General features: G+C 38.2%; 1 protein-coding gene and 1 pseudogene across 1 annotated transcript in view; both read left to right on the forward strand.

The window, feature by feature from the left end:
• LOC139763313 (uncharacterized) overlaps nt 1-7885 on the forward strand; it is a 120760-nt pseudogene extending 112875 nt beyond the window's left edge.
• Nucleotides 7886-7891: 6 nt separating this feature from the next.
• Nucleotides 7892-26484, forward strand: part of LOC139763314 (uncharacterized) — a 101177-nt gene continuing 82584 nt past the window's right edge. The window contains exon 1 of the mRNA XM_071689336.1: nt 7892-7934. Within this exon, the coding sequence (XP_071545437.1) occupies nt 7892-7934 (43 nt within the window). The remainder of the gene's footprint in view (nt 7935-26484) is intronic.

A 26484-nucleotide genomic window follows, 5' to 3' on the forward strand; every position in this document is an offset into this window, starting at 1 on the left:
ATATATATATATATATATATATATATATATATGTATATATATATATATATATAGACACAGACATATACATATATACATATGTACATAATTCATACTGTCTGCTTTTATTCATTCCCATTGCCACCTCGCCACACATGAAATAACAACCCCCCCCCCCCTTCATGTGCACGAGGTAGCGCTAGGAAAAGAAAACAAAGGCCACACTCGTTCACACTCAGTCTCTATCTGTCATGTATAATGTACCGAAACCACATCTCGCTTTCCACATCTAGGCCACATGGAACTTTCCATGGTTTACCCCAGACGCTTCACATGCCCTGGTTCAATCCACTGACAGCACGTCGACCCCGGTATACCACATCGTTCCAGTTCACTCTATTCCTTGCACGCCTTTCACCCTCCTGCATGTTCTGGCCCCGATCACTCAAAATGTTTTTCACTCCATCTTTCCACCTCCAGTTTGGTCTCTCACTTCTCCTCGTTCCCTCCACCTCTGTCAATCTTTCCTCACTCATTCTCTCCATATGACCAAACCATTTCAAAACACCCTCTTCTGCTCTCTCAACCACACTCTTTTTATTTTCCACACATCTCTCTTACCCTATTATTACTTACTCGATCAAACCACCTCACACCACATATTGTCCTCAAACATCTCATTTCCAGCACATCCTCCGCACAACTCTATCTATAGCCCACGCCTCGCAACCATATAACATTGTTGGAATCACTATTCCTTCAAACATACCCATTTTTGCCTTCCGAAATAATGTTCTCGACTTCCACACATTCTTCAACGCTCCCAGAACTTTCGCCCCTCCCCCCCCACCTCCCCCTATTATTCACTTCCGCTTCCATGGCTCCCTCCATTTTTATATATCATTAATCTTCTTGTCGAGTTTCCAATCATTCAGTGGACTTAAGTCGAATTCGACTTCACTTAAGGTTGAATTCGACTTCACTGAAGCAAAAAAAAAAAAAAATTGAATCAGACAACAGTGTCTTTAGTCCCTAGGTGACACTAAGAACAGAGTGGCATGTCATGAACATAAGGCGAATATACGAATGACAAGAGAAAAGAGTGAATGATTCCAATTTTAGACTGACCTACGGCAGGGTTGTGTGATGTCACCACTATTGTTTAATCTATTAATGGATGGGGTGGTTAGGGAGGAAAATGCAAGTTTTGGAGAGAGGGGCGAGTATGCAGTCTCTTAGGGATGAAAGAGAGTGGGTAGTGAGTCAGTTGTTGTTTGCTGATCATACAGCACTGGTATCTGATTCGAGTGAGAAACTGCAGAGGTTGGTGAATATGTTTGAAAGAGTGTCTGAAACGGAGAATTTTAGAGTAAATATGAACCAAAGTCAAGGTTATTTGGTTGGGCATGATTGAGGGACCAGTAAGATGGGATGTTAGTTGGATTTGGAAAGACATTGGAGAAAGTGAAGTGTTTGAGATATGTAAGAGTGGGCATTGTGGGAAAATGAGCCATGGAAACGAGAGTTAGTCATAGTGTGGGTGAGGGGGGAGGGGTGTGGGCCGGAGAAAGTTCTTAGTGCAATAAAGAATGTTTGGAATGAGAGGTTGTTGACTAAGAAGGCAAAAATGTTTATATATGGATGCGAGTGCGGAGGAGAGCGTTTGTATCGGAAATTAAGTGTTTGAGGACAATATTTGGTGTAAGGTGGTTTGATCGAGTAAGTAATGAAAGGGTAAAAGAGATGTGTGGTAATATAAAGAGTGTGGATGATAGAGCAAAAAGGGTGTGTTGAAATGGTTTGGACATATAGAGAGAATGAGTGAGGAGAGGTTGACAAAGAGACTACATGTTTCAGAGTTGGAAAGTACACGAAGCGGGAGACCACATTGGAAAGGGAAGGATGGAGTGAAAAAGATTTTGAGCGATCGGAGCCTGAACATACTTGAGGGTGAGAGGCATGCAAGGAATAGAGTGAATTGAAACGATGTGGCATACCGGGGTCGACGTGCTGTCTGTGGACTGAACCAGGGAATGTGAAGCCCCTTGGGGAAATCATGGAAAGATATTTGGAGCCTGGTTTTGTATAAATAGATGTAGTTTCGGTGCATGTTACATTAATTGAGCGTGTATATTGAAATTTATTGAACTTTTGCCATATAGATTTGTCCACTAAGAGTGATATATATCATCTTTTCAAGTCAGCGAAATCTGGTATATACCGAGAGATTGCTGACTCCGAGAAGGAACGTATCAAGTTTATAAGAACCTTTGAGTATTACGACGTCCTAGACTCACTAGTGCGACGAGGTGACCATGTAATAGTTACAGGCGAGCTTTACGAGAAGGTGCTGACGTCACAGGACTTCTCACTTACAGGTAACCAAATATCTCATATGTTCCTCTGTTGCCCTCCTCTTGACCTTCTCTATTGTCTCTAAGTACTTCTTTAGTTGCGGTGACTTAACCTGAGAAGCATATTCTTGTCGTTACAAACAAACATGTATCATTATCTACGATTCTACCTTCCTAATGTATGACCTTGTAGCTCAAAGCAAATACCCAAAAGTTTATCTTCTTTCTATCTATTCTTTATTTTGAAGCGTATCTAATGACCATTACTTCGATCCAGCAGTCCAGGAACTATTGAACAGAATTTGAAATGAGTGATAAATCGCGAGACTTCTAACACGGCATAGGTATAACTATATCTTTGGAAATTTGTGACATATAAACAGAATAACAGATGATAATTGTGCAGTCATACAGTGTAGACCATAGACTTTCTCTTATGATAATTTTATCTTCATAATTACTTTAAATATATATTCCTTCATATAAAAATTGCGTTCAATATCATAAAAGCTTGACATTTCTATATCAATATGAAAGGGAAATTTTTAGGTAACCGTTGATACCTACCTCATTAGAGAATCTTTTCTTTGAACTGCCTTTATGTTATGAAATTTCAAGGTTTTCTAACAAATTATATTCATTTAAGCTAACAGATAATCATATTTGCAACATTCTCTAAAGTGATCTGCTGTTCATTCCTTGTTATTTCAGGTGTAAGGAAAAACATTTCTCTCTCCCTCTTAAAACAAACTTCTTATATATTAAACGTAATTCACAAACAACATAACCGTAAAGGTTCATGATATAAAAAGAATATACGAGCTGTTTTTTTAACTAGCAGCATCAACACCCTAAACTTCACCTTCAGATCAACATTATTGCTTTATCTTTTCCAAGCTAGTTAAACTGAATTCTCATCAATACTATACTTTTGTCTTCACTAAGATAGTTTCACTACAATCTCTTCTTATGATATCCTTATCTTCAGTAAACTAATTTTGTTACATTTACATCTTTATGATAACCTTATCTTCAGATAACTAGCTTCACTACATTCTCATCTTCATCAAACTCTTATCATCACTGAATTAGTTTCACTACAATCTCAGCTTTATACTAAGTTAGTTTCACTACACCTTCATCTTTATGATACCCTTATTTTTACTAAGCTAGGTTTACTGCACCATCATCTTCACGATAACCAGCTTTTTATGAAGCTAAGTTTGAAGTCAGTTTTGTGTTCACTATAAACTTCTTCACTACATCCTCATATTCACAAAATCCATATTTCTACTAAGCTAGTACGTCCTTGTGCTTAGCCTTGATATTTCTGTGTAATCTTCTCATCTTCGCAGCTAAGGCCGTTATCACTACCCCCTGAGGGCTACAGATCTTTGATTTAATCATTACTGGTAAAGTGAAATGTTAATTTTGTCCACAGACAGAAAGGAGGACAGATATACATGCTGCACCAGTACTGATACTAGCTTCTCGAGCGGACCTATGGCCGGCCTTTGACCTAACCTTTATCATTTTTGGATTAGATCATCTTCATCACACAATCATTTTCACAGTTATCATTATATCATTTTCATCTTCACTACACCCTCATCATCACTATATGTTTATGCTCACCATAGATATGCCATTACACTCCCATCGTCACTTTACGATTTTGATTACCATCATATTGTCATCACAACTTCACATTACCTTTATCTTTACTAGAATATGGTCAAGTCCTAAGCAGGATCGTTTGTGTTTACAAGACTTATTTAAAACACTTTTTGTCGTCACGATAGCTTTCTATTCATAATGCCAAGTTCACTCGAACCTGGCATGGATTACTTTGTGCTCAGTGTAATCTTCTTCACTACCCTCACATTATCTTGATAAGACTATTACTACAGCTCCATCAATACCACCACCATACCACTAATAGTTGACCTAACCAACACAGTTTAGGTCATATATTTACTGTTTCCACAGACATACAGACAAACAGTACCATAACTAATACAAAGATATCTAACTATCTAAGTACAATAATATGTTCTTTTTATTTCCATCAAGGTTTAACAAAGTAAAACAAATTTTGCTGACCACAGAAAGAATTTATTACTACAGAAACAATGAATCATTTAGTGTTGAACATACATGTTTCAGATGGTATTCGCATACATACTGATTGTTCACACTAAATGCTCCTTTCAAACAACGTATATATCAAAGTTTTTAATATCTACCTTTTGTGGCATCTTGTTAATGCAGTATTACGCATTAATATACGCATTCAAAATTGTTTCCAACTGGAAAATGTGTGAACCTGATTTTGTTTTCAACAGGAAAGTGCGACTTTTATGTATCCAAGGAAGGTTACTTGACCGCCATCGCCGGTATGATTGGCCAGAAAGACAGTCCTCTGGTTCCTGCCATGAACAAGAGGTACTGATGAGTCGTGTCTGTGTCCTGGGTAATGTGATAATATATAATTATCTTACTGTAATGTGATCATATATAATTATCTTACTGTAATGTGATCATATATAATTATCTTACTGTAATGTGATCATATATAATTATCTTACTGTAATGTGATCATATATAATTATCTTACTGTAATGTGATAATATATAATCATCTTACTGTAATGTCATCATATATAATTATCTTACTGTAATATGATCATATATAATTATCTTACTGTAATATGATCATATATAATTATCTTACTGTAATGTGATCATATATAATTATCTTACTGTAATGTGATCATATATAATCATCTTACTGTAATGTGATCATATATAATCATCTTACTGTAATGTGATCATATATAATTATCTTACTGTAATGTGATCTATAAAATCATCTTACTATAATGTGATCTATATAATCATCTTACTGTAATGTGATAATATACAATCATCCTACTGTAATGTGATCATCTATAATTATCTTATAGTCATGCTTCATTTCCTGGGTAATATGATCATATATAATTATCTTACTGTGGTGCTTCGTTTCCTGGGTAATGTGATCATCTAAAATTATATTATAGTTATTCTTCGTTTCCTGGGTAATATGATCATATGTAATTATCTTACCACGGTGCTTCGTAACCCGGATAATGTGATCACATATAGTTATCTTACAGTGATGCTTCAATTCCTGGGTAACGTGATCATATATGATTATCTTACTGTAATGTATGTAATCTATAATATTATCTTACTATAATGCGATCTACTTAGTCATCTAACTGTAATGTGATCATATACAATTACCTTACTGTAATATGATCAAATATAATTATCTTATTGTGATGGTTCGTTTCTGGGTAATGTGATCATATATGATTATCTTACCGTAATATAATCTATGTGATCATCTTACTGCAATGATTCGTTTGTATAATGTATATTGAGTGACATTAATCACTGTTAGGACGCGACGTCATTCAAATGAAATGTACTTCATGTTTTACATTTGGGATTTTTCATGTACTTTAAGTATTTGATATTAATGTAATCTTTATATAATATCAAGAATAATAAGTTAGATATCGATGACTGGGTTCAAAACCTGCCGTCCTGGACGGCTATTCATCTGTCATATGTGATCCTGTTATGCAGTATTTCGTTGATGCCAATGTTACTTAGTTTAAGAATCTGTGAGTTACTGAAACTTGTAGCTTGCCTAACTGATAGGAAAACATGAAAGTGTTAGAAATTATTGTTACTGCTTCAGGCATTAGATACAGATGAACGGATTCCAAGATCGAAGTTTCTTAAAGTTGTTTACTTTCCAGTAATACAGCTTTTTGATATTCAGTCATTTAGTATATATACATTTTAATGTATCATAATTGCTTTCAGTTCCCAGTGTGGAATGTTTTTCTTTGTCGTGAATTATGAATAACTTTTGTCATGATAATGTTTAGCCAGTCCATTCTAAGTGTTAGGTTGCACACATACAGAGAAGGTTTGTTTCTCCTGAACAGAATCAAGTCATTACTGTACTCTGGGATATACAACCACTGGATGCAGGACTACATGTCTAACTCTACATCGTGTGCACACCCACCCAAGAAGATTGCTGTCTACACCTCACTCAGTGCTACTAACCTCTGGGTAATATAATGTTATACTTCATTCAACACATAACCTTTGGGTAATATAATGGTATGCTTCATCCAACACATAACCTCTGGGTAATATAATGTTATACTTCATTCAACACATAACCTTTGGGTAATATAATGGTATGCTTCATCCAACACATAACCTCTGGGTAATATAATGTTATACTTCATTCAACACATAACCTTTGGGTAATATAATATCATACTTCATCCAACACATAACCTCTGGGTAATATAATGTTATACTTCATTCAACACATAACCTTTGGGTAATATAATATCATGCTTCATCCAACACATAACCTCTGGGTAATATAATGTTATACTTCATTCAACACATAACCTTTGGGTAATAAAATATCATACTTCATCCAACACATAACCTCTGTGGGTAATATAATGTTATACTTCATTCAACACATAACCTTTGGGTAATATAATATCATACTTCATCCAACACATAACTTCTGGGTAATATAATGTTATACTTCATTCAACACATAACCTTTGGGTAATATAATATCATACTTCATCCAACACATAACCTCTGGGTAATATAGCATTATATTTCATCCAACACATAACCTTTGGGTAATATAATGGTATGCTTCATCCAACACATAACCTCTGGGTAATATAATGTTATACTTCATTCAACACATAACCTTTGGGTAATATAATATCATACTTCATCCAACACATAACCTCTGGGTAATATAATGTTATACTTCATTCAACACATAACCTTTGGGTAATATAATGGTATGCTTCATCCAACACATAACCTCTGGGTAATATAATGTTATACTTCATTCAACACATAACCTTTGGGTAATATAATATCATACTTCATCCAACACATAACCTCTGTGTAATATAGCATTATATTTCATCCAACACATAACCTTTGGGTAATATGATGGTATGCTTCATCCAACATATAACCTCTGGGTAATATAATATTATACTTCATCCAACACATAACCTCTGGGAAATATAATATTATACTTCATTGAACACATAACCTCTGGGTAATATAATATTATACATCATCCAACACATAACCTCTGGGAAATATAATATTATACTTCATTGGACACATAACCTCTGGGTAATATAATGTTATACTTCATCCAAAACATAACCTTTGAGTAGTACAACATAAGATTTCGTCCAAGACATAACCATTAGAGGTAAGCATAAGCGTATGACGACGATGGTAAAGACGCTACAAGACTAATCCTTAATGAACATGTGATTTACATTACAGGGAATGTTCACAATATTGGTTGGTGGACACGTCGTCAGCATAACTGTCTTGGTCCTCGAACTTCTCAGTAATGGACTCCTTCAGCTGATCACCTCGTCAGTGCAGGATGCATCGATCAAAATCGAGAGTCATGCATGACTCACGATGAACAAAATCATGTGCTGCAAATACTCGATTGAAATGCAAAGTTAGTGATTCATAAGAACCATCATAGATGAATTCCATATATATATATATATATATATATATATATATATATATATATATATATATATATATATATATATATATATATATATATATATATATATGTTGTTGTTCGCTGATGATACAGGGCTGGTGGCTGATTCATGTGAGAAACTGCAGAAGCTGGTGACTGAGTTTGGTAAAGTGTGTGGAAGAAGAAAGTTAAGAGTAAATGTGAATAAGAGCAAGGTTATTAGGTACAGTAGGGTTGAGGGTCAAGTCAATTGGGAGGTGAGTTTGAATGGAGAAAAACTGGAGGAAGTGAAGTGTTTTAGATATCTGGGAGTGGATCTGGCAGCGGATGGAACCATGGAAGCGGAAGTGGATCATAGGGTGGGGGAGGGGGCGAAAATTCTGGGGGCCTTGAAGAATGTGTGGAAGTCGAGAACATTGTCTCGGAAAGCAAAAATGGCTATGTTTGAAGGAATAGTGGTTCCAACAATGTTGTATGGTTGCGAGGCGTGGGCTATGGATAGAGTTGTGCGCAGGAGGATGGATGTGCTGGAAATGAGATGTTTGAGGACAATGTGTGGTGTGAGGTGGTTTGATCGAGTGAGTAACGTAAGGGTAAGAGAGATGTGTGGAAATAAAAAGAGCGTGGTTGAGAGAGCAGAAGACGGTGTTTTGAAGTGGTTTGGGCACATGGAGAGGATGAGTGAGGAAAGATTGACCAAGAGGATATATGTGTCGGAGGTGGAGGGAACAAGGAGAAGAGGGAGACCAAATTGGAGGTGGAAAGATGAAGTGAAAAAGATTTTGTGTGATCGGGGCCTGAACATGCAGGAGGGTGAAAGGAGGGCAAGGAATAGAGTGAATTGGAGCGATGTGGTATACCGGGGTTGACGTGCTGTCAGTGGATTGAATCAAGGCATGTGAAGCGTCTGGGGTAAGCTATGGAAAGCTGTGTAGGTATGTATATTAGCGTGTGTGGACGTATGTATATACATGTGTATGGGGGGGGGGGTTGGGCCATTTCTTTCGTCTGTTTCCTTGCGCTACCTCGCAAACGCGGGAGACAGCGACAAAGTATAATAAAAAAAAAATAAAAATATATATATATATATATATATATATATACATATATATATATATATATATATATATATATATATATATATATATATATATATATATATATATATATATATATATATATATACATATATATATATATATATATATATATATATATATATATATATATATATATATATATATATATGTATATATATATATATATATATATATATATATATATATATATATATATATTTTTTTTTTTTTTTTTTTTATACTTTGTCGCTGTCTCCCGCGTTTGCGAGGTATATATATATATATATATATATATATATATATATATATATATATATATATATATATATATATATATATATATATATATATATATATATATATTTCTATATATATATATATATATATATATATATATATATATATATATATATATATATATATATATATATATATATAAATATATATATATATATATATTTTTTTTTTTTTTTTTCCTTTGTAGCTGTCTCCCGCGTTTGCGAGGTAGCGCAAGGAAACAGACGAAAGAAATGGCCCAACCCACCCCAATACACATGTATATACATACACGTGCACACACGCAAATATACATACCTACACAGCTTTCCATGCTTCACCCCAGACGCTTCACATGACCTGATTCAATCCACTGACAGCACGTCAACCCCGGTATACCACATCGATCCAATTCACTCTATTCCTTGCCCTTCATTCACCCTCCTGCATGTTCAGGCCCCGATCACACAAAATCTTTTTCACTCCATCTTTCCACCTCTAATTTGGTCTCCCACTTCTCCTCGTTCCCTCCACCTCCGACACATATATCCTCTTGGTCAATCTTTCCTCACTCATTCTCTCCATGTGCCCAAACCATTTCAAAACACCCTCTTCTGCTCTCTCAACCACGATCTTTTTATTTCCACACATCTCTCTTACCCTTACGTTACTTACTCGATCAAACCACCTCACACCACACATTGTCCTCAAACATCTCATTTCCAGCACATCCACCCTCCTGCGCACAACTCTATCCATAGCCCACGCCACGCAACCATACAAAATTGTTGGAACCACTATTACTTCAAACATGCCCATTTTTGCTTTCCGAGATAATGTTTTCGACTTCCATACATTCTTCAAGGCTCACAGGATTTTCGCCCCCCTCCCCCATCCTATGATCCACTTCCGCTTCCATGGTTCCATCCGCTGCCAGATCCACTCCCAGATATCTAAAACACTTTCCTTCCTCTAGTTTTTCTCCATTCAAACTTACCTCCCAATTGACTTGACCCTCAACCCTACTGTACCTAATAACCTTGCTCTTATTCACATTTCCTCTTAACTTTCTTCTTTCACACACTTTACCAAACTCAGTCACCAGCTTCTGCAGTTTCTCACATGAATCAGCCACCAGCGCTGTATCATCAGCGAACAACAACTGACTCACTTCCCAAGCTCTCTCATCCACAACAGACTTCATACTTGCCCCTCTTTCCAAAACTCTTGCATTCACCTCCCTAACAACCGCATCCATAAACAAATTAAACAACCGTGGAGACATCACACACCCCTGCCGCAAATCTATATTCACTGAGAACCAATCGCTTTCCTCTCTTCCTACACGTACACATGCCTTACAACCTCGATAAAAACTTTTCACTGCTTCTAGCAACTTGCCTCCCACACCATATATTCTTAATACCTTCCGCAGAGCATCTCTATCAACTCTATCATATGCCTTCTCCAGATCGATAAATGCTACATACAAATCCATTTGCTTTTCTAAGTATTTCTCACATACATTCTTCAAAGCAAACACCTGATCCACACATTCTCTACCAATTCTGAAACAACACTGCTCTTCCCCAATCTGATGCTCTGTACATGCCTTCACCCTCTCAATCAATACCCTCCCACATAATTTACCAGGAATACTCAACAAACTTATACCTCTGAAATTTGAGCATTCACTCTTATCCCCTTTGCCTTTGTACAATGGCACTATGCACGCATTCCGCCAATCCTCAGGCACCTCACCATGAGTCATACATACATTAAATAACCTTACCAACCAGTCAGCAATACAGTCACCCCTTTTTTAATAAATTCCACTGCAATACCATCCCAACCTGCTGCCTTGCCGGCTTTCATCTTCCGCAAAGCTTTTACTACCTCTTCTCTGTTTACCAAAGCTTTTTCCCTAACCCTCTCACTTTGCAAACCACCTCGACCAAAACACCCTATATCTGCCACAAGTAGTGGTGATCACATCACCACATGTAGTGGTGATGTGAGAAAGAGACGGAGTGAGTATTTTGAAGGTTTGTTGAATGTTTTTGATGATAGAGTGGGAGATATAGGGTGTTTTGGTAGAGGTGTTGTGCAAAGTGAGAGGGTTAGGGAAAATTATTTGGTAAACAGAGAAGAGATACTAAAAGCTTTGCGGAAGATGAAAGCCGGGAAGGCAGCAGGTTTGGATGTTATTGCAGTGGAATTTATCAAAAAAGGGGGTGACCCTATTGTTGACTAGTTGGTAAGGATATTTAAAGTATGTATGATTCATGGTGAGGTGCCTGAGGATTGGCGGAATGCTTGCATAGTGCCATTGTACAAAGGCAAAGGGGATAATAGTGAGTGCTCAAATTACAGAGGTATAAGTCTGTTGAGTATTTCGGGTAAATTATATGCAAGGGTATTGACTGAGAGGGTGAAGGCATGTACAGAGCATCAGATTGAGGAAGAGCATTGTGTTTTCAGTAGTGGTAGAGGGTGTTTGGATCAGGTGTTTGCTTTGAAGAATGTATGTGAGAAATACTTAGAAAAGCAAATGGATTTGTATGTAGTATTTACTGATCTGGAGAAGGCATACGATAGAGTTGATAGATATACTCTGTGGAAGGTACTAAGAATATATGGTGTGGGAGGGAAGTTGTTAGAAGCAGTGAAAAGTTTTTATCGAGGATGTAAGGCATGTGTACGTGTAGGGAGAGAGGAAAGTGATTGGTTCTCAGTGAATATAGGTTTACGGTAGGGGTGTGTGATGTCTCCATGGTTGTTTAATTTGTTTAAGGATGGGGTTGTTAGGGAGGTGAATGCAAGAGTTTTCGAAAGAGGGGAAAGTATGCAGTCTGTTGTCGATGAGAGAGCTTATGAAGTGAGTCAGTTTTAGCTCGCTGATGCTACAGCGCTGGTGGCTGATTCATGTGAGAAACTGCAGAAGCTGGTGACTGAGTTTGATAAAGTGTGTGAAAGAAGAAAGTTAAGAGTAAATGTGAATAAGAGCAAGGTTGTTAGGTACAGTAGGGTGTAAGGTCAAGTCAATTGGGAGGAAAGTTTGAATGGAGAAAAACTGGTGGAAGTAAAGTGTTTTAGATATCTGGGAGTGGATCTGGCAGCGGATGGAACCATGGAAGCGGATGGGAATCATAGGGTGGGGGAGGGGGCGAAAATCCTGGGAGCCTTGAAAAATTTGTGGAAGTAGAGAACATTACCTCGGAAAACAAAAATGGCTATATTTGATGGAATTGTGGTTCTAACAATGTTGTATGGTTGCGAGTCGTGCGCTATGGATAGAGTTGTTCGGAGGAGGATGGATGTGCTGGAAATGAGATGTTTGAGGATAATATGTGGTGTGAGTTGGTTTGATCGAGTAAGTAATGCAAGGGTAAGAGAGATGTGTGGAAATAAAAAGAGCGTTGTTGAGAGAGCATAAGAGGGTGTTTTGAAATGGTTTGGGCACATGGAGAGAATGAGTGAGGAAAGATTGACCAAGAGGATATATTTGTCGGAGGTGGAGGGAACGAGGAGAAGTGGGAGACCAAATTGGAGGTGGAAAGATGGAGTGAAAAAGATTTTGAGTGATCGGGGCCTGAACATGCAGGAGGGTGAAAGGCGTGCAAGGAATAGAGTGAAATGGATCGATGTGGTATACCGGGGTCGACGTGCTGTCAATGGATTGAATCAGGGCGTATGAAGCGTCTGGGGTAAACCATGGAAAGTTCTCTGAGGCCTGGATATGGAGGGGGAGCTGTGGTTTCGGGCATTATTACGTGGCAGCCGGGGACTGAGTGTGAACGAATGGGGCCTTTGTTGTCTTTTCTTAGCGCTACCTCGCACACATGAGGGGGAGGCTGATGTTACTCCATGTTTGGCGAGGTGGCGATGGGAATAAATAAAGGCAGACAGTATGAACTATGTACATGTTTATATATGTATATGTCTGTGTGTGTATATATATGTGTACATTGAGATGTATAGGTATGTATATTTGCGTGTGTGGACGTGTATTTACATACATGTGTATGGGGGTGGATTGGGCCATTCCTTTCGTTTGTTTTCTTGCGCTACCTCGCAAACGCGAGAGACAGGGACAAAGCAAAATAAATGTAAATAAATATATATATTATCCCTGGGGATAGGGGAGAAAGAATACTTCCCACGTATTCCCTGCGTGTCGTAGAAGGCGACTAAAAGGGGAGGGAGCGGGGGGCTGGAAATCCTCCCCTCTCAATTTTTTTTAATTTTCCAAAAGAAGGAACAGAGAAGGGGGCCAGGTGAGGATATTCCCTCAGTGGCCCAGTTCTCTGTTCTTAACGCTACCTCGCTAACGCGGGAAATGGCGAATAGTTTGAAAAAAAAAAAAAATATATATATATATATATATATATATATATATATATATATATATATAGATATATATATATATATATATATATATATATATATATATATATATATATATATATATATATATATATATATATATATATATATATATATATATATATATATATAAAAAGAGCGTGGTTGAGAGAGCAGAAGAGTGTGTTTTGAAATGGTTTGGTCACATGGAGAGAATGAGTGAGGAAAGATTGACCAAGAGGATATATGTGTCGGAGGTGGAGGGAACGAGGAGAAGAGGGAGACCAAATTGGAGGTGGAAAGATGGAGTGAAAAAGATTTTGTGTGATCGGGGCCTGAACATGCAGGAGGGTGAAAGGAGGGCAAGGAATAGAGTGAATTGGAGCGATGTGGTATACCGGGGTTGACGTGCTGTCAGTGGATTGAATCAAGGCATGTGAAGCGTCTGGGGTAAACCATGGAAAGCTGTGTAGGTATGTATATTTGCGTGTGTGGACGTATGTATATACATGTGCATGTGGGTGGGTTGGGCTATTTCTTTCGTCTGTTTTCTTGCGCTACCTCGCAAACGCGAGGGACAGCGACAAAGCAAAAAAAAAAAAAGAAAAAATATATATATATATATATATATATATATATATATATATATATATATATATATATATACATACATATATATATATATATATATATATATATATATATATATATATATATATATATATATATATATATATATATATATATATATATATATATATATACCTATATATATATATATATATATATATATATATATATATATATATATATATATATATATATATAAATATATATATATATATATACATATATATATATATATATATATATATATATATATATATATATATATATATATATATATATATATATATATATATATATATATATATATATATATATATATATTTTCCTATGAGTCCACGGGGAAAATGAAACACGATTAGGCTCCCAAGTGCACTTTCGTGTAATAATCACATCATCCGGAGAGACATAAGAGAGAAATATAAGTCAGTTGGTGTACATCGAAGAGGACGAAGCTAGGATGCTATTTGGTAAACATGATAATCCAAAACAAACAACGAGCGTTCATAAACTAATTTTACAAATTTGTTTGACAATAAAGTTATCTAATTTGTATAGACCATCACTAATATTAAGAATATAGTTCTTTGTGTATTTGAAGATAGAAGATTCAGTAACATTTCTATTGGTAATAGAATTAATAACAATTGTCCAAAACATACAACGAGCGTTCATAAACTAATCATTTTAAAAATCTGTTTAACAATAAAGTTATCTAATTTGTATAGACCATCACTAATATTAAGAATATAATTCTTTGTGCATTTAATGACAGAAGATTCAATATTTCTCTTGATAACAGAGTTAATAATGATTGTCCAAATCATATAACGAGCGTTAATAAACTTATCTTTTTACAAACTTTATCAACAATAAAGTTATCTAATTTGTATAGACCATTACTAATATTAAGATTATAATTCTTTGTGTATTTAATGATGGAGGATTCAGTAATATTACTCTTGGTAATAGAGCTAGAGTTGATAACTGAGATGGCATTACTCCAGTCAATACAATGATCATAGGTTCTAACTATGATCATAGTTTTTAGTTTTTGAGCATAAGTAATCCTCATTAAATTTGATGTCTTGGATGATATTCAGTTACCTGTTTCAACATGAAATAACAATCCCCTCCCCCCGCATGCCCGCGAGGGAGCGCTAGAAAAAGACAAGTACCACATTCTTTCACATTCAGTCTCTAGCTGTTATGTATAATGCACCGAAACCACGGCTCCCGTTCCACATCCAAGCATCACAAAGCTTTCCATGGTTTACCCCAGACGCTTCACATGCCCTGGTTTAATCATTTGACAGCACGTCGACCCCTGTTCACCACATCGTTCCAATTTATTCTGTTCATTGCAGCCTTTCACCCTCCTGAATGTTCAGGCCCCGATTGCTCAAAACTTTTTCACTTCATCTTTCCACCAACAATTTAGTCTGCCATTCCTCCTCATTCCCTCCACCTCTGACATATACATCCTCTTTGTCAATCTTTCCTCACTCATTCTCTCCATGTGACCAAACCATTTCAAAACACCTTCTTCTGCTCTCCGAACAACACTTTTTATTTCCACACATCTCTCTCACCCTTCCATTACTCACTCGATCAAACCACCTAACACCACATGTTGTCCTCAAACATCTCATTTCCAACACATCCACCCTCCTCCACACAACGCTATCTAAAGTCCATGCCTCACAGCCATATAGCATTGTTGGAAACACTATTCCTTCAAACATACCCATTTTTGCCTCTCGAGATAATGTTCTCGCCTTCCACATATTTCTAAATGCTCTCAGATCTTTCTCTCCCTCCCCCACCCTGTGATTCACTTCCGCTACATGGTTCCATCCACTGCCAAATCCACTTCCAGATATCTAAAACACTTCACTTCCTCCAGTTTTTCTCCATTCAAACTTACCTCCCAATTGACTTGACCCTCAACCCTACTGTACGTAATTCCCTTGCTCTTATTCACATTTACTCTCAGCTTTCTTCTTTTATACACTTTCCCAAACTACGTCACCACCTTTTGCGGTTTCCCACCCGAATCAGCCACCAGCGATATATCATCAGTGAACCAAAACTGACACACTTCCTAAGCTCTCTCAACCACAACAGACTGCATACTTGCTTCTCTTTCCAAAACTCTTGCATTCACCTCCTTAACAACCCCATCCATAAACAAATCTAACAACCATAGAGACATCACGCACCCCTGCCGCAAACCACCATTCACCGAAAACCAATCACTTTCCTCTCGTCCTGTTCGTACACATGCCTTACATCCTCGATAAAAACTTTTCACTGCTTCTAACAACTTTCCTCTCAAACCATATATTCTTAATACCTTACACAGAGCATCTGTATCGTCACTATCATATGCCCTCTCCAGATACATAAATGCTACATACAAATCCATTTGCTTTTCTAAGTATTCATCACATACATTCTTCAAAGGAAACACCTGATCCACACATCCTCTACCACTTCTGAAACCACACTGCTCTTCCCCAATCTGATATTTTGTACATTTTTTAACCCTCTCAACCAATACCTTCACATGCAATTTCTCAGGTATACTCAACAAACTTGTACCTCTGTAATTTGAGCACTAACCTTTACTCCCTTTGCCTTTGTACAATGGCACTATACAAGCATTTCGCCAACCCTCAGGCACCTCACAATGAGTCATACATACATTAAATATCCTTACCAACCAGTCAACACCACAGTTACCCCCTTTTTTAATATATTCCACTGCAATACCATCCAACCCCGCTGCCTTGTCGGCTTTCACCTTCCGTAAAGCATATACTACCTTTTCTCTGTTTACCAAATCACTCTCCCTAACCCTCTCATCTCGCACACCACCTTGACCAAAACACTCTATATCTGCCACTCTATCAACTAACACATTCAACATACCTTCTAAATATTCACTCCATCTCCTTCTCACATCAACACTACTTGTTATTTTCTCCCCATTAGCCCCCTTCACCGATGTTTCCATTAGTTCTCTTTTTCTAAGCAAGTAATTTACCTCCTTCTAGAACGTCTTCCCATTTTCCCTAAAAGTGAATGATAATCTCTCAACCCCAACTCTCATTTGCCCTCTTTTTCACCTCATACGCCTTTCTCTACACTCTTTGCCTCTTTCTTTGGTACATTCCCTAGTCACCTGCATTATTTCCATGCAAAAATCGTCTAAATACCTCTCACTTCTCTTTCCCCAGTAATCTTACTTCTTCATTCCACCACTCACTACCCCTTTTAATCTGCCCAACTCCCATGCTTCTCATGCCACAAGAATCTTTTGAGCAAGCCTCCACTGCTTCCCTATATACATCATATTCCTCTCCCACTCCCCTAACGTCTCCCACTCTAACCATTTTCCATTCTGCACTCAGTGTCTCCTGGTACTTCCTCAAACAAGTCTCCTTCCCAAGTTCAGTTACTCTCACCACTATCTTCACCCCAACATTCTCTCTTATTTTCGGAAGACCTCTAAAAATGTTCACCTCGCCGCCAAAAGAAAATGATCAGACATCCCTCCAGTTGCACCTCTCAGCAAATTAACATCAAAAAGTCTCTCTTTCGCGCGCCTATCAATTAACATGTAATCCAATAACGCTCTCTGACAATCTCTCCTACTTACATACGTGTACTTACGTATATCTCTCTTTTTAGATCAGGTATTCCCAATAGCCAGTCCTTTTTCAGCACACAAATCTACAAGCTCCTCACTATTTCCATCTATATCACTGAACACCCAATTTACACCAATCATTCCCTCAACTACCATATCACTCACCTTTGTATTCAAACCATTCATCACCATTACCAAGTATCTTGCATAAAACTACTAACAATCTCACTCAGCTGTTCCACAAACACTTCCCTCTTATGAAATATCTTCTCATGCCCAGGTGCTTATGCACCAATAATCACCCATCTCTCTCCATGCTCTTTCGGTTTTACCTATATCAATATAGAGTTTGCTTTCTTACACTTATCACATACTTCCACCACTCCTGTTCCAGGCGAAATGCTACTACTTTCCTTGCTCTTATCCTCTCAACAACCCAAGACTTTACTCCCCAAACATTCCCAAACCACTCTCTTCCTTTGCCCTTGAGCTATATGATATATATATATATATATATATATATATATATATATATATATATATATATATATATATATATATATATATATATATATATATATACAGAGAGAGAGAGAGAGAGAGAGAGAGAGAGAGAGAGAGAGAGAGAGAGAGAGAGAGAGAGAGAGAGAGAGAGAGAGAGAGAGAGAGATGTATTTGGACGATTTTTGCAAGGAAAAAATGCAAATGAGTGGAAAATGTATAACAGAAGGAGACAGGAGATCAAGAGAAAGGTGCAAGAGGTGAAAAAGAGGGCAAATGAAAGTTGGGGTGAGAGAGTATCATAAAATTTTCGGGAGAACAAAAAGATGCTTTGGAAGGAGGTAAATAAGGTGCGTAAGACAAGGGAACAAATTGGAACTTCAGTGAAGGGGGCTAATGGGGAGGTGATAACAAGTAGTGGTGATGTGAGAAGGAGATGGAGTAAGAATTTTGAAGGTTTGTTGAATGTGTTTGATGATAGAGTGGCAGGTATAGGGTGTTTTGGTCGAGGTGGTGTGCAAAGTGAGAGGGTTAGGGAAAATGATTTGGTAAACAGAGAAGAGGTAGTAAAAGCTTTCTGGAAGATGAAAGCCATCAAGGCAGCGGGTTTGGATGGTATTGCAGAGGAATTTATTAAAAAAATGGGTGACTGTATTGTTGACTGGTTGGTAAGGTTATTTAATCTATGTATATTTCATGGTGAGGTGCCTGAGGATTGGCGGAATGCTTGCATAGTGCCATTGTACAAAGGCAAAGGGATAAGAGTGAGTGCTCAAATTACAGAGGTATAAGTTTGTTGCGTTTTCCTGGTATATTATATGAGAGGGTATTGATTGAGAGGGTGAGGGCATGTACAGAGTATTAGATTGGGGAAGAGCAGTGTGGTTTCAGAGGTGGTAGGGGATCTGTGGATCAGGTGTTTGCTTTGATGAATGTATGTGAAAAATACTTAGAAAAGCAAATGGATATGTATGTAGCATTTATGGATCTGGAGAAGGCATACGATAATTTTGATACAGATGCTCTGTGGAAGGTATTAAGAATATATGGTGTAGAAGGCAAGATGTTAGAAGAAGTGAAAAGTTTTTATCGAATATGTAAGGCATGTGTAGTTGTAGGAAGAGAGGAAAGTGATTGGATCTCAGTGAATGTAGGTTTGCGGCAGGGGTGTATGATGTCTCCATGGTTGTTTAATTTGTTTATGGATGGGGCTGTTAGGGAGGTGAATGCAAGAGTATTAGAAAGGGGAGCAAGTATGCAGTCTGTTGTGGATGAGAGAGCTTGGGAAGTGAATCAGTTGTTGTTCGCTGATGATACAGCGCTGGTGGCTGATTCACATGAGAAACTGCAGAAGCTGGTGACTGACTTTGCTAGAGTGTGTGAAAGAAAGTTGAAAATAAATGTGAATAAGAGCAAGGTTATTGGGTACAGTAGGGTTGAGGGACAAGTCAATTGGGAGGTAAGTTTGAATGTAGAAAAACTGGAGGAAGTGAAGTGTTTTAGATATCTGGGAGTGGATCTGGCAGCGGATGGAACCATGGAAGCGGTAGTGAGTCATAGGGTGGAGGAGGGGACGAAAAATCTGGGAGCGTTGAAGAATGTGTGGAAGTCGAGAACATTATCTTGGAAAGCAAAAATGAGCATTTTTGAAGGAATAGTGCTTCCAACAATGTTGTACGGTTGCGAGGCGTGGGCTATGGATAGAGTTGTGCGCAGGAGGGTGGATGTGCTGGAAATGAGATGTTTGAGGACAATATGTGGTGTGAGGTGGTTTCATCGAGTAAGTAATGTAAGGGTATGAGAGATGTGTGGGAATGAAAAGAGTGTGATTTAGAGAGCAGAAGAGGATGTTTTGAAATGGTTTGGTCACATGGAGGGAATGAGTGAGGAAAGATTGACCACAAGGATATATGTGTCGGAGGTGGAGGGAAGGAGGAGAAGTGGGAGACCTAATTGGAGGTGGAAAGATGGAGTGAAAAGAATTTTCAGTGATCGGGGCCTGAACATGCAGGAGGGTGAAAGGGTTCAAGGAATAGAGTGAATTAGAATGATGTGGTATTCCCGGGTCGACGTGCTGTCAATGGATTGAACCAGGGCATGTGAATCTTCTGGGGTAAACCATGTAAAGTTTTCTGGGGTCCTGGATGTGGAAAGGGAGCTGTGGTTTCCTTGCATTATTACATGACAGCTAGAGACTGAGTTTGAACGAATGTGGACTTTGTTGTTTTTCCTAGCACTACCGCGCACACATGAGGGGGGAAGGGGTTATTATTTCATGTCTGGCGAGGTGTCGATGGGAATGAATAAAAGCAGACAGTATGAATTATGTAAATGTGTATATATGTATATGTCTGTGTGTTCATATACATGTGTACGTTGAGATGTATAGGCATGTATATTTGTGTGTGTGGACATGTATGTATATACATATGTATGTTGGTGGGTTGGGCTATTCTTTCGCCTTTTTTCTTGCGCTGCCTCGGTAACGCGGGAGACTGCGACAAAGTAAAATAATATATATATATATATATATATATATATATATATATATATATATATATATATATATATATATATATATATATATATATATATATATATATATATATATATATATATATATATATATATATATATATATATATATATATATATATATATATATATATATATATATATATATATATATATATATATATATATATATATATATATATATATATATTTTTTTTTATTTTTATTTTTTTTTATTTTTCGCTGTCTCCCGCGTTTCCGAGGTAGCGCAAGGAAACAGACGAAAGAAATGGCCCAACCCACCACATACACATGTATATACATACGTCCACACACGCAAATATACATTCCTACAAAGGTTTCCATGGTTTACCCTAGACGCTTCACATGCCCTGATTGAATCCACTGACAGCACGTCAACCCCGGTATACCACATCGACTCCAGTTCACTCTATTCCTTGCCCTCCTTTCACCCTCCTGCATGTTCAGGCCCCGATCACACAAAATCTTTTTCACTCCATCTTTCCACCTCCAATCTGGTCTCCCACTTCTCCTAGTTCCCTCCACCTCCGACACATATATCCTCTTGGTCAATCTTTCCTCACTCATTCTCTCCATGTGCCGGGGAAAATGAAACACGAAAAGTTCCCAAGTGCACTTTCGTGTAATAATCACATCATCAGGGGAGACACAAGAGAGAAATATAACAGTCAGTTGATATACATCGAAGATACGAAGGTAGGACGCCATTTGGTAAACAAATTTACCAAATGGCGTCCTAGCTTCGTCTTTTCGAAGTATATCAACTGACAGTTATATTTCTCTCTTGTGTCTCCCCTGATGATGTGATTATTACACGAAAATGCTCTTGGGAACTTTTCGTGTTTCATTTTCCCCGTGGACTCATAGGAATATCCTGATCACGCGCAAACTTGTGATCCTTTCCAATATATATATATGTATATATATATATATATATATATATATATATATATATATATATATATATATATATATATATATATATATATATATATATTTTTTTTTTTTCTTTTTTTTTCATACTATTCGCCATTTCCTGCGGTAGCAGGGTAGCTTTAGGAACAGAGGACTGGGCCTTTGAGGGAAATCCCCACTTGTCCCCCTTCTTTGTTCCTTCTTTTGGAAAATCAAAAGTGAGAGGGGAGGATTTCCAGCCCCCCGCTCCCTTCCCTTTTAGTCGCCTTTTACGACATGCAGGGAATACGTGGGAAGTATTCTTTCTCCCCTATCCCCAGGGATATATATATATATATATATATATATATATATATATATATATATATATATATATATATATATATATATATATATATATATATATATATATTGGGGAAGAGCAGTGTGGTTTCAGAAGTGGTATAGGATGTGTGGATCAGGTGTTTGCTTTGAAGAATATATGTGAGAAATACTTAGAAAAGCAAATGGATTTGTATGTAGCATTTATGGATCTGGAGAAGGCATATGATAGAGTTGATAGAGATGCTCTGTGGAAGGTATTAAGAATATATGGTGTGGGAGGCAAGTTGTTAGAAGCAGTGAAAAGTTTTTATCGAGGATGTAAGGCATGTGTACGTGTAGGAAGAGAGGAAAGTGATTGGTTCTCAGTGAATGTAGGTCTGCGGCAGGGGTGTGTGATGTCTCCATGGTTGTTTAATTTGTTTATGGATGGGGTTGTTAGGGAGGTGAAGGCAAGAGTTTTGGAAAGAGGGGCAAGTATGAAGTCTGTTGGGGATGAGAGAGCTTGGGAAGTGAATCAGTTGTTGTTCGCTGATGATACAGCGCTGGTGGCTGATTCATGTGAGAAACTGCAGAAGCTGGTGACTGAGTTTGGTAAAGTGTGTGAAAGAAGAAAGTTAAGAGTAAATGTGAATAAGAGCAAGGTTATTAGGTACAGTAGGGTTGAGGGTCAAGTCAATTGGGAGGTGAGTTTGAATGGAGAAAAACTGGAGGAAGTAAAGTGTTTTAGATATCTGGGAGTGGATCTGGCAGCGGATGTAACCATGGAAGCGGAAGTGGATCATAGGGTGGGGGAGGGGGCGAAAATTCTGGGAGCCTTGAAGAATGTGTGGAAGTCGAGAACATTATCTCGGAAAGCAAAAATGGGTATGTTTGAAGGAATAGTGGTTCCAACAATGTTGTATGGTTGCGAGGCGTGGGCTATGGATAGAGTGGTGCGCAGGAGGATGGATGTGCTGGAAATGAGATGTTTGAGGACAATGTGTGGTGTGAGGTGGTTTGATCGAGTAAGTAACGTAAGGGTAAGAGAGATGTGTGGAAATAAAAAGAGCGTGGTTGAGAGAGCAGAAGAGGGTGTTTTGAAATGGTTTGGTCACATGGAGAGAATGAGTGAGGAAAGCTTGACCAAGAGGATATATGTGTCGGAGGTGGAGGGAACGAGGAGAAGAGGGAGACCAAATTGGAGGTGGAAAGATGGAGTGAAAAAGATTTTGTGTGATCGGGGCCTGAACATGCAGGAGGGTGAAAGGAGGGCAAGGAATAGAGTGAATTGGAGCGATGTGGTATACCGGGGTTGACGTGCTGTCAGTGGATTGAATCAGGGCATGTGAAGCGTCTGGGGTAAACCATGGAAAGCTGTGCAGGTATGTATATTTGCGTGTGTGGATGTATGTATATACATGTGTATGGGGGTGGGTTGGGCCATTTCTTTCGTCTGTTTCCTTGCGCTACCTCGCAAACGCGGGAGACAGCAACAAAGCAAAAAAAAAAAAAAAAAAAAAAAAAATATATATATATATATATATATATATATATATATATATATATATATCCCTGGGGATAGGGGAGAAAGAATACTTCCCACGTATTCCCTGCGTGTCGTACAAGGCGACTAAAAGGGAAGGGAGCGGGGGGCTGGAAATCCTCCCCTCTCGTTTTTTTTTTTTTTTTTTTTTTTTTTTTTTTTTTTTTTTTTTTTTTTTTTTTTTAATTTTCCAAAAGAAGGAACAGAGAAGAGGTCCAGGTGAGGATATTCCCTCAAAGGCCCAGTCCTCTGTTCTTAACGCTACCTCGCTATCGCGGGAAATAGCGAATAGCATGAAAAAAAAAATATATATATGCATGATTGGGAATACCTGGTTTAAAAAGCGAGATATACATAAGTATACTTATGTAAGTAGGAGAGATGGCCAGAGAGCGTTATTGGATTACGTGTTAATTGACAGGCGTGCGAAAGAGAGACTTTTGGATGTTAATGTGCTGAGAGGTGCAACTGGAGGGATGTCTCATCATTATCTTGTGGAGGCTAAGGTGAAGATTTGTATGGGTTTTCAGAAAAGAAGAGTGAATGTTGGGGTGAAGAGGGTGGCGAGAGTAAGTGAGCTTGAGAAGGAGACCTGTGTGAGGAAGTACCAGGAGAGACTGAGTACAGAATGGAAAAAGGTGAGAACAATGGAAGCAAGGGGAGTGGGGGAGGAATGGGATGTATTTAGGGAATCAGTGATGGATTGCGCAAAAGATGCTTGTGGCATGAGAAGAGTGGGAGGTGGGTTGATTAGAAAGGGTAGTGAGTGGTGGGATGAAGAAGTAAGAGTATTAGTGAAAGAGAAGAGAGAGGCATTTGGACGATTTTTGCAGGGAAAAAATGCAATTGAGTGGGAGATGTATAAAAGAAAGAGACAGGAGGTCAAGAGAAAGGTGCAAGAGGTGAAAAAAGGGCAAATGAGAGTTGGGGTGAGAGAGTATCATTAAATTTTAGGGAGAATAAAAAGATGTTCTGGAAGGAGGTAAATAAAGTGCGTAAGACAAGGGAGCAAATGGGAACTTCAGTGAAGGGCGCAAATGGGGAGGTGATAACAAGTAGTGGTGATGTGAGAAGGAGATGGAGTGAGTATTTTGAAGGTTTGTTGAATGTGTTTGATGATAGAGTGGCAGATATAGGGTGTTTTGGTCGAGGTGGTGTGCAAAGTGCGAGGGTTAGGGAAAATGATTTGGTAAACAGAGAAGAGGTAGTGAAAGCTTTGCGGAAGATGAAAGCCGGCAAGGCAGCAGGTTTGGATGGTATTGCAGTGGAATTTATTAAAAAAGGGGGTGACTGTATTGTTGACTGGTTGGTAAGGTTATTTAATGTATGAATGACTCATGGTGAGGTGCCTGAGGATTGGCGGAATGCGTGCATAGTGCCATTGTACAAAGGCAAAGGGGATAAGAGTGAGTACTCAAATTACAGTGGTATAAGTTTGTTGAGTATTCCTGGTAAATTATAAGGGAGGGTATTGATTGAGAGGGTGAAGGCATGTACAGAGCATCAGATTTGGGAAGAGCAGTGTGGTTTCAGAAGTGGTAGAGGATGTGTGGATCAGGTGTTTGCTTTGAAGAATGTATGTGAGAAATACTTAGAAAAGCAAATGGATTTGTATGTAGCATTTATGGATCTGGAGAAGGCATATGATAGAGTTGATAGAGATGCTCTGTGGAAGGTATTAAGAATATATGGTGTGGGAGGCAAGTTGTTAGAAGCAGTGAAAAGTTTTTATCGAGGATGTAAGGCATGTGTACGTGTAGGAAGAGAGGAAAGTGATTGGTTCTCAGTGAATGTAGGTTTGCGGCAGGGGTGTGTGATGTCTCCATGGTTGTTTAATTTGTTTATGGATGGGGTTGTTAGGGAGGTAAATGCAAGAGTTTTGGAAAGAGGGGCAAGTATGAAGTCTGTTGGGGATGAGAGAGCTTGGGAATTGAGTCAGTTGTTGTTCGCTGATGATACAGCGCTGGTGGCTGATTCATGTGAGAAACTGCAGAAGCTGGTGACTGAGTTTGGTAAAGTGTGTGGAAGAAGAAAGTTAAGAGTAAATGTGAATAAGAGGAAGGTTATTAGGTACAGTAGGGTTGAGGGTCAAGTCAATTGGGAGGTGAGTTTGAATGGAGAAAAACTGGAGGAAGTGAAGTGTTTTAGATATCTGGGAGTGGATCTGGCAGCGGATGGAACCATGGAAGCGGAAGTGGATCATAGGGTGGGGGAGGGGGCGAAAATTCTGGGGGCCTTGAAGAATATGTGGAAGTCGAGAACATTATCTCGGAAAGCAAAAATGGGTATGTTTGAAGGAATAGTGGTTCCAACAATGTTGTATGGTTGCGAGGAGTGGGCTATGGATAGAGTTGTGCGCAGGAGGATAGATGTGCTGGAAATGAGATGTTTGAGGACAATGTGTGGTGTGAGGTGGTTTGATCGAGTAAGTAACGTAAGGGTAAGAGAGATGTGTGGAAATAAAAAGAGCGTGGTTGAGAGAGCAGAAGAGGGTGTTTTGAAGTGGTTTGGGCACATGGAGAGAATGAGTGAAGAAAGATTGACCAAGAGGATATATGTGTCGGATGTGGAGGGAATGAGGAGAAGAGGGAGACCAAATTGGAGGTGGAAAGATGGAGTGAAAAAGATTTTGTGTGATCGGGGCCTGAACATGCAAGAGGGTGAAAGGAGGGCAAGGAATAGAGTGAATTGGAGCGA

Source organism: Panulirus ornatus, chromosome 46 (genome assembly GCF_036320965.1).
Source record: "Panulirus ornatus isolate Po-2019 chromosome 46, ASM3632096v1, whole genome shotgun sequence".
Lineage (NCBI taxonomy): Eukaryota > Metazoa > Arthropoda > Malacostraca > Decapoda > Palinuridae > Panulirus > Panulirus ornatus.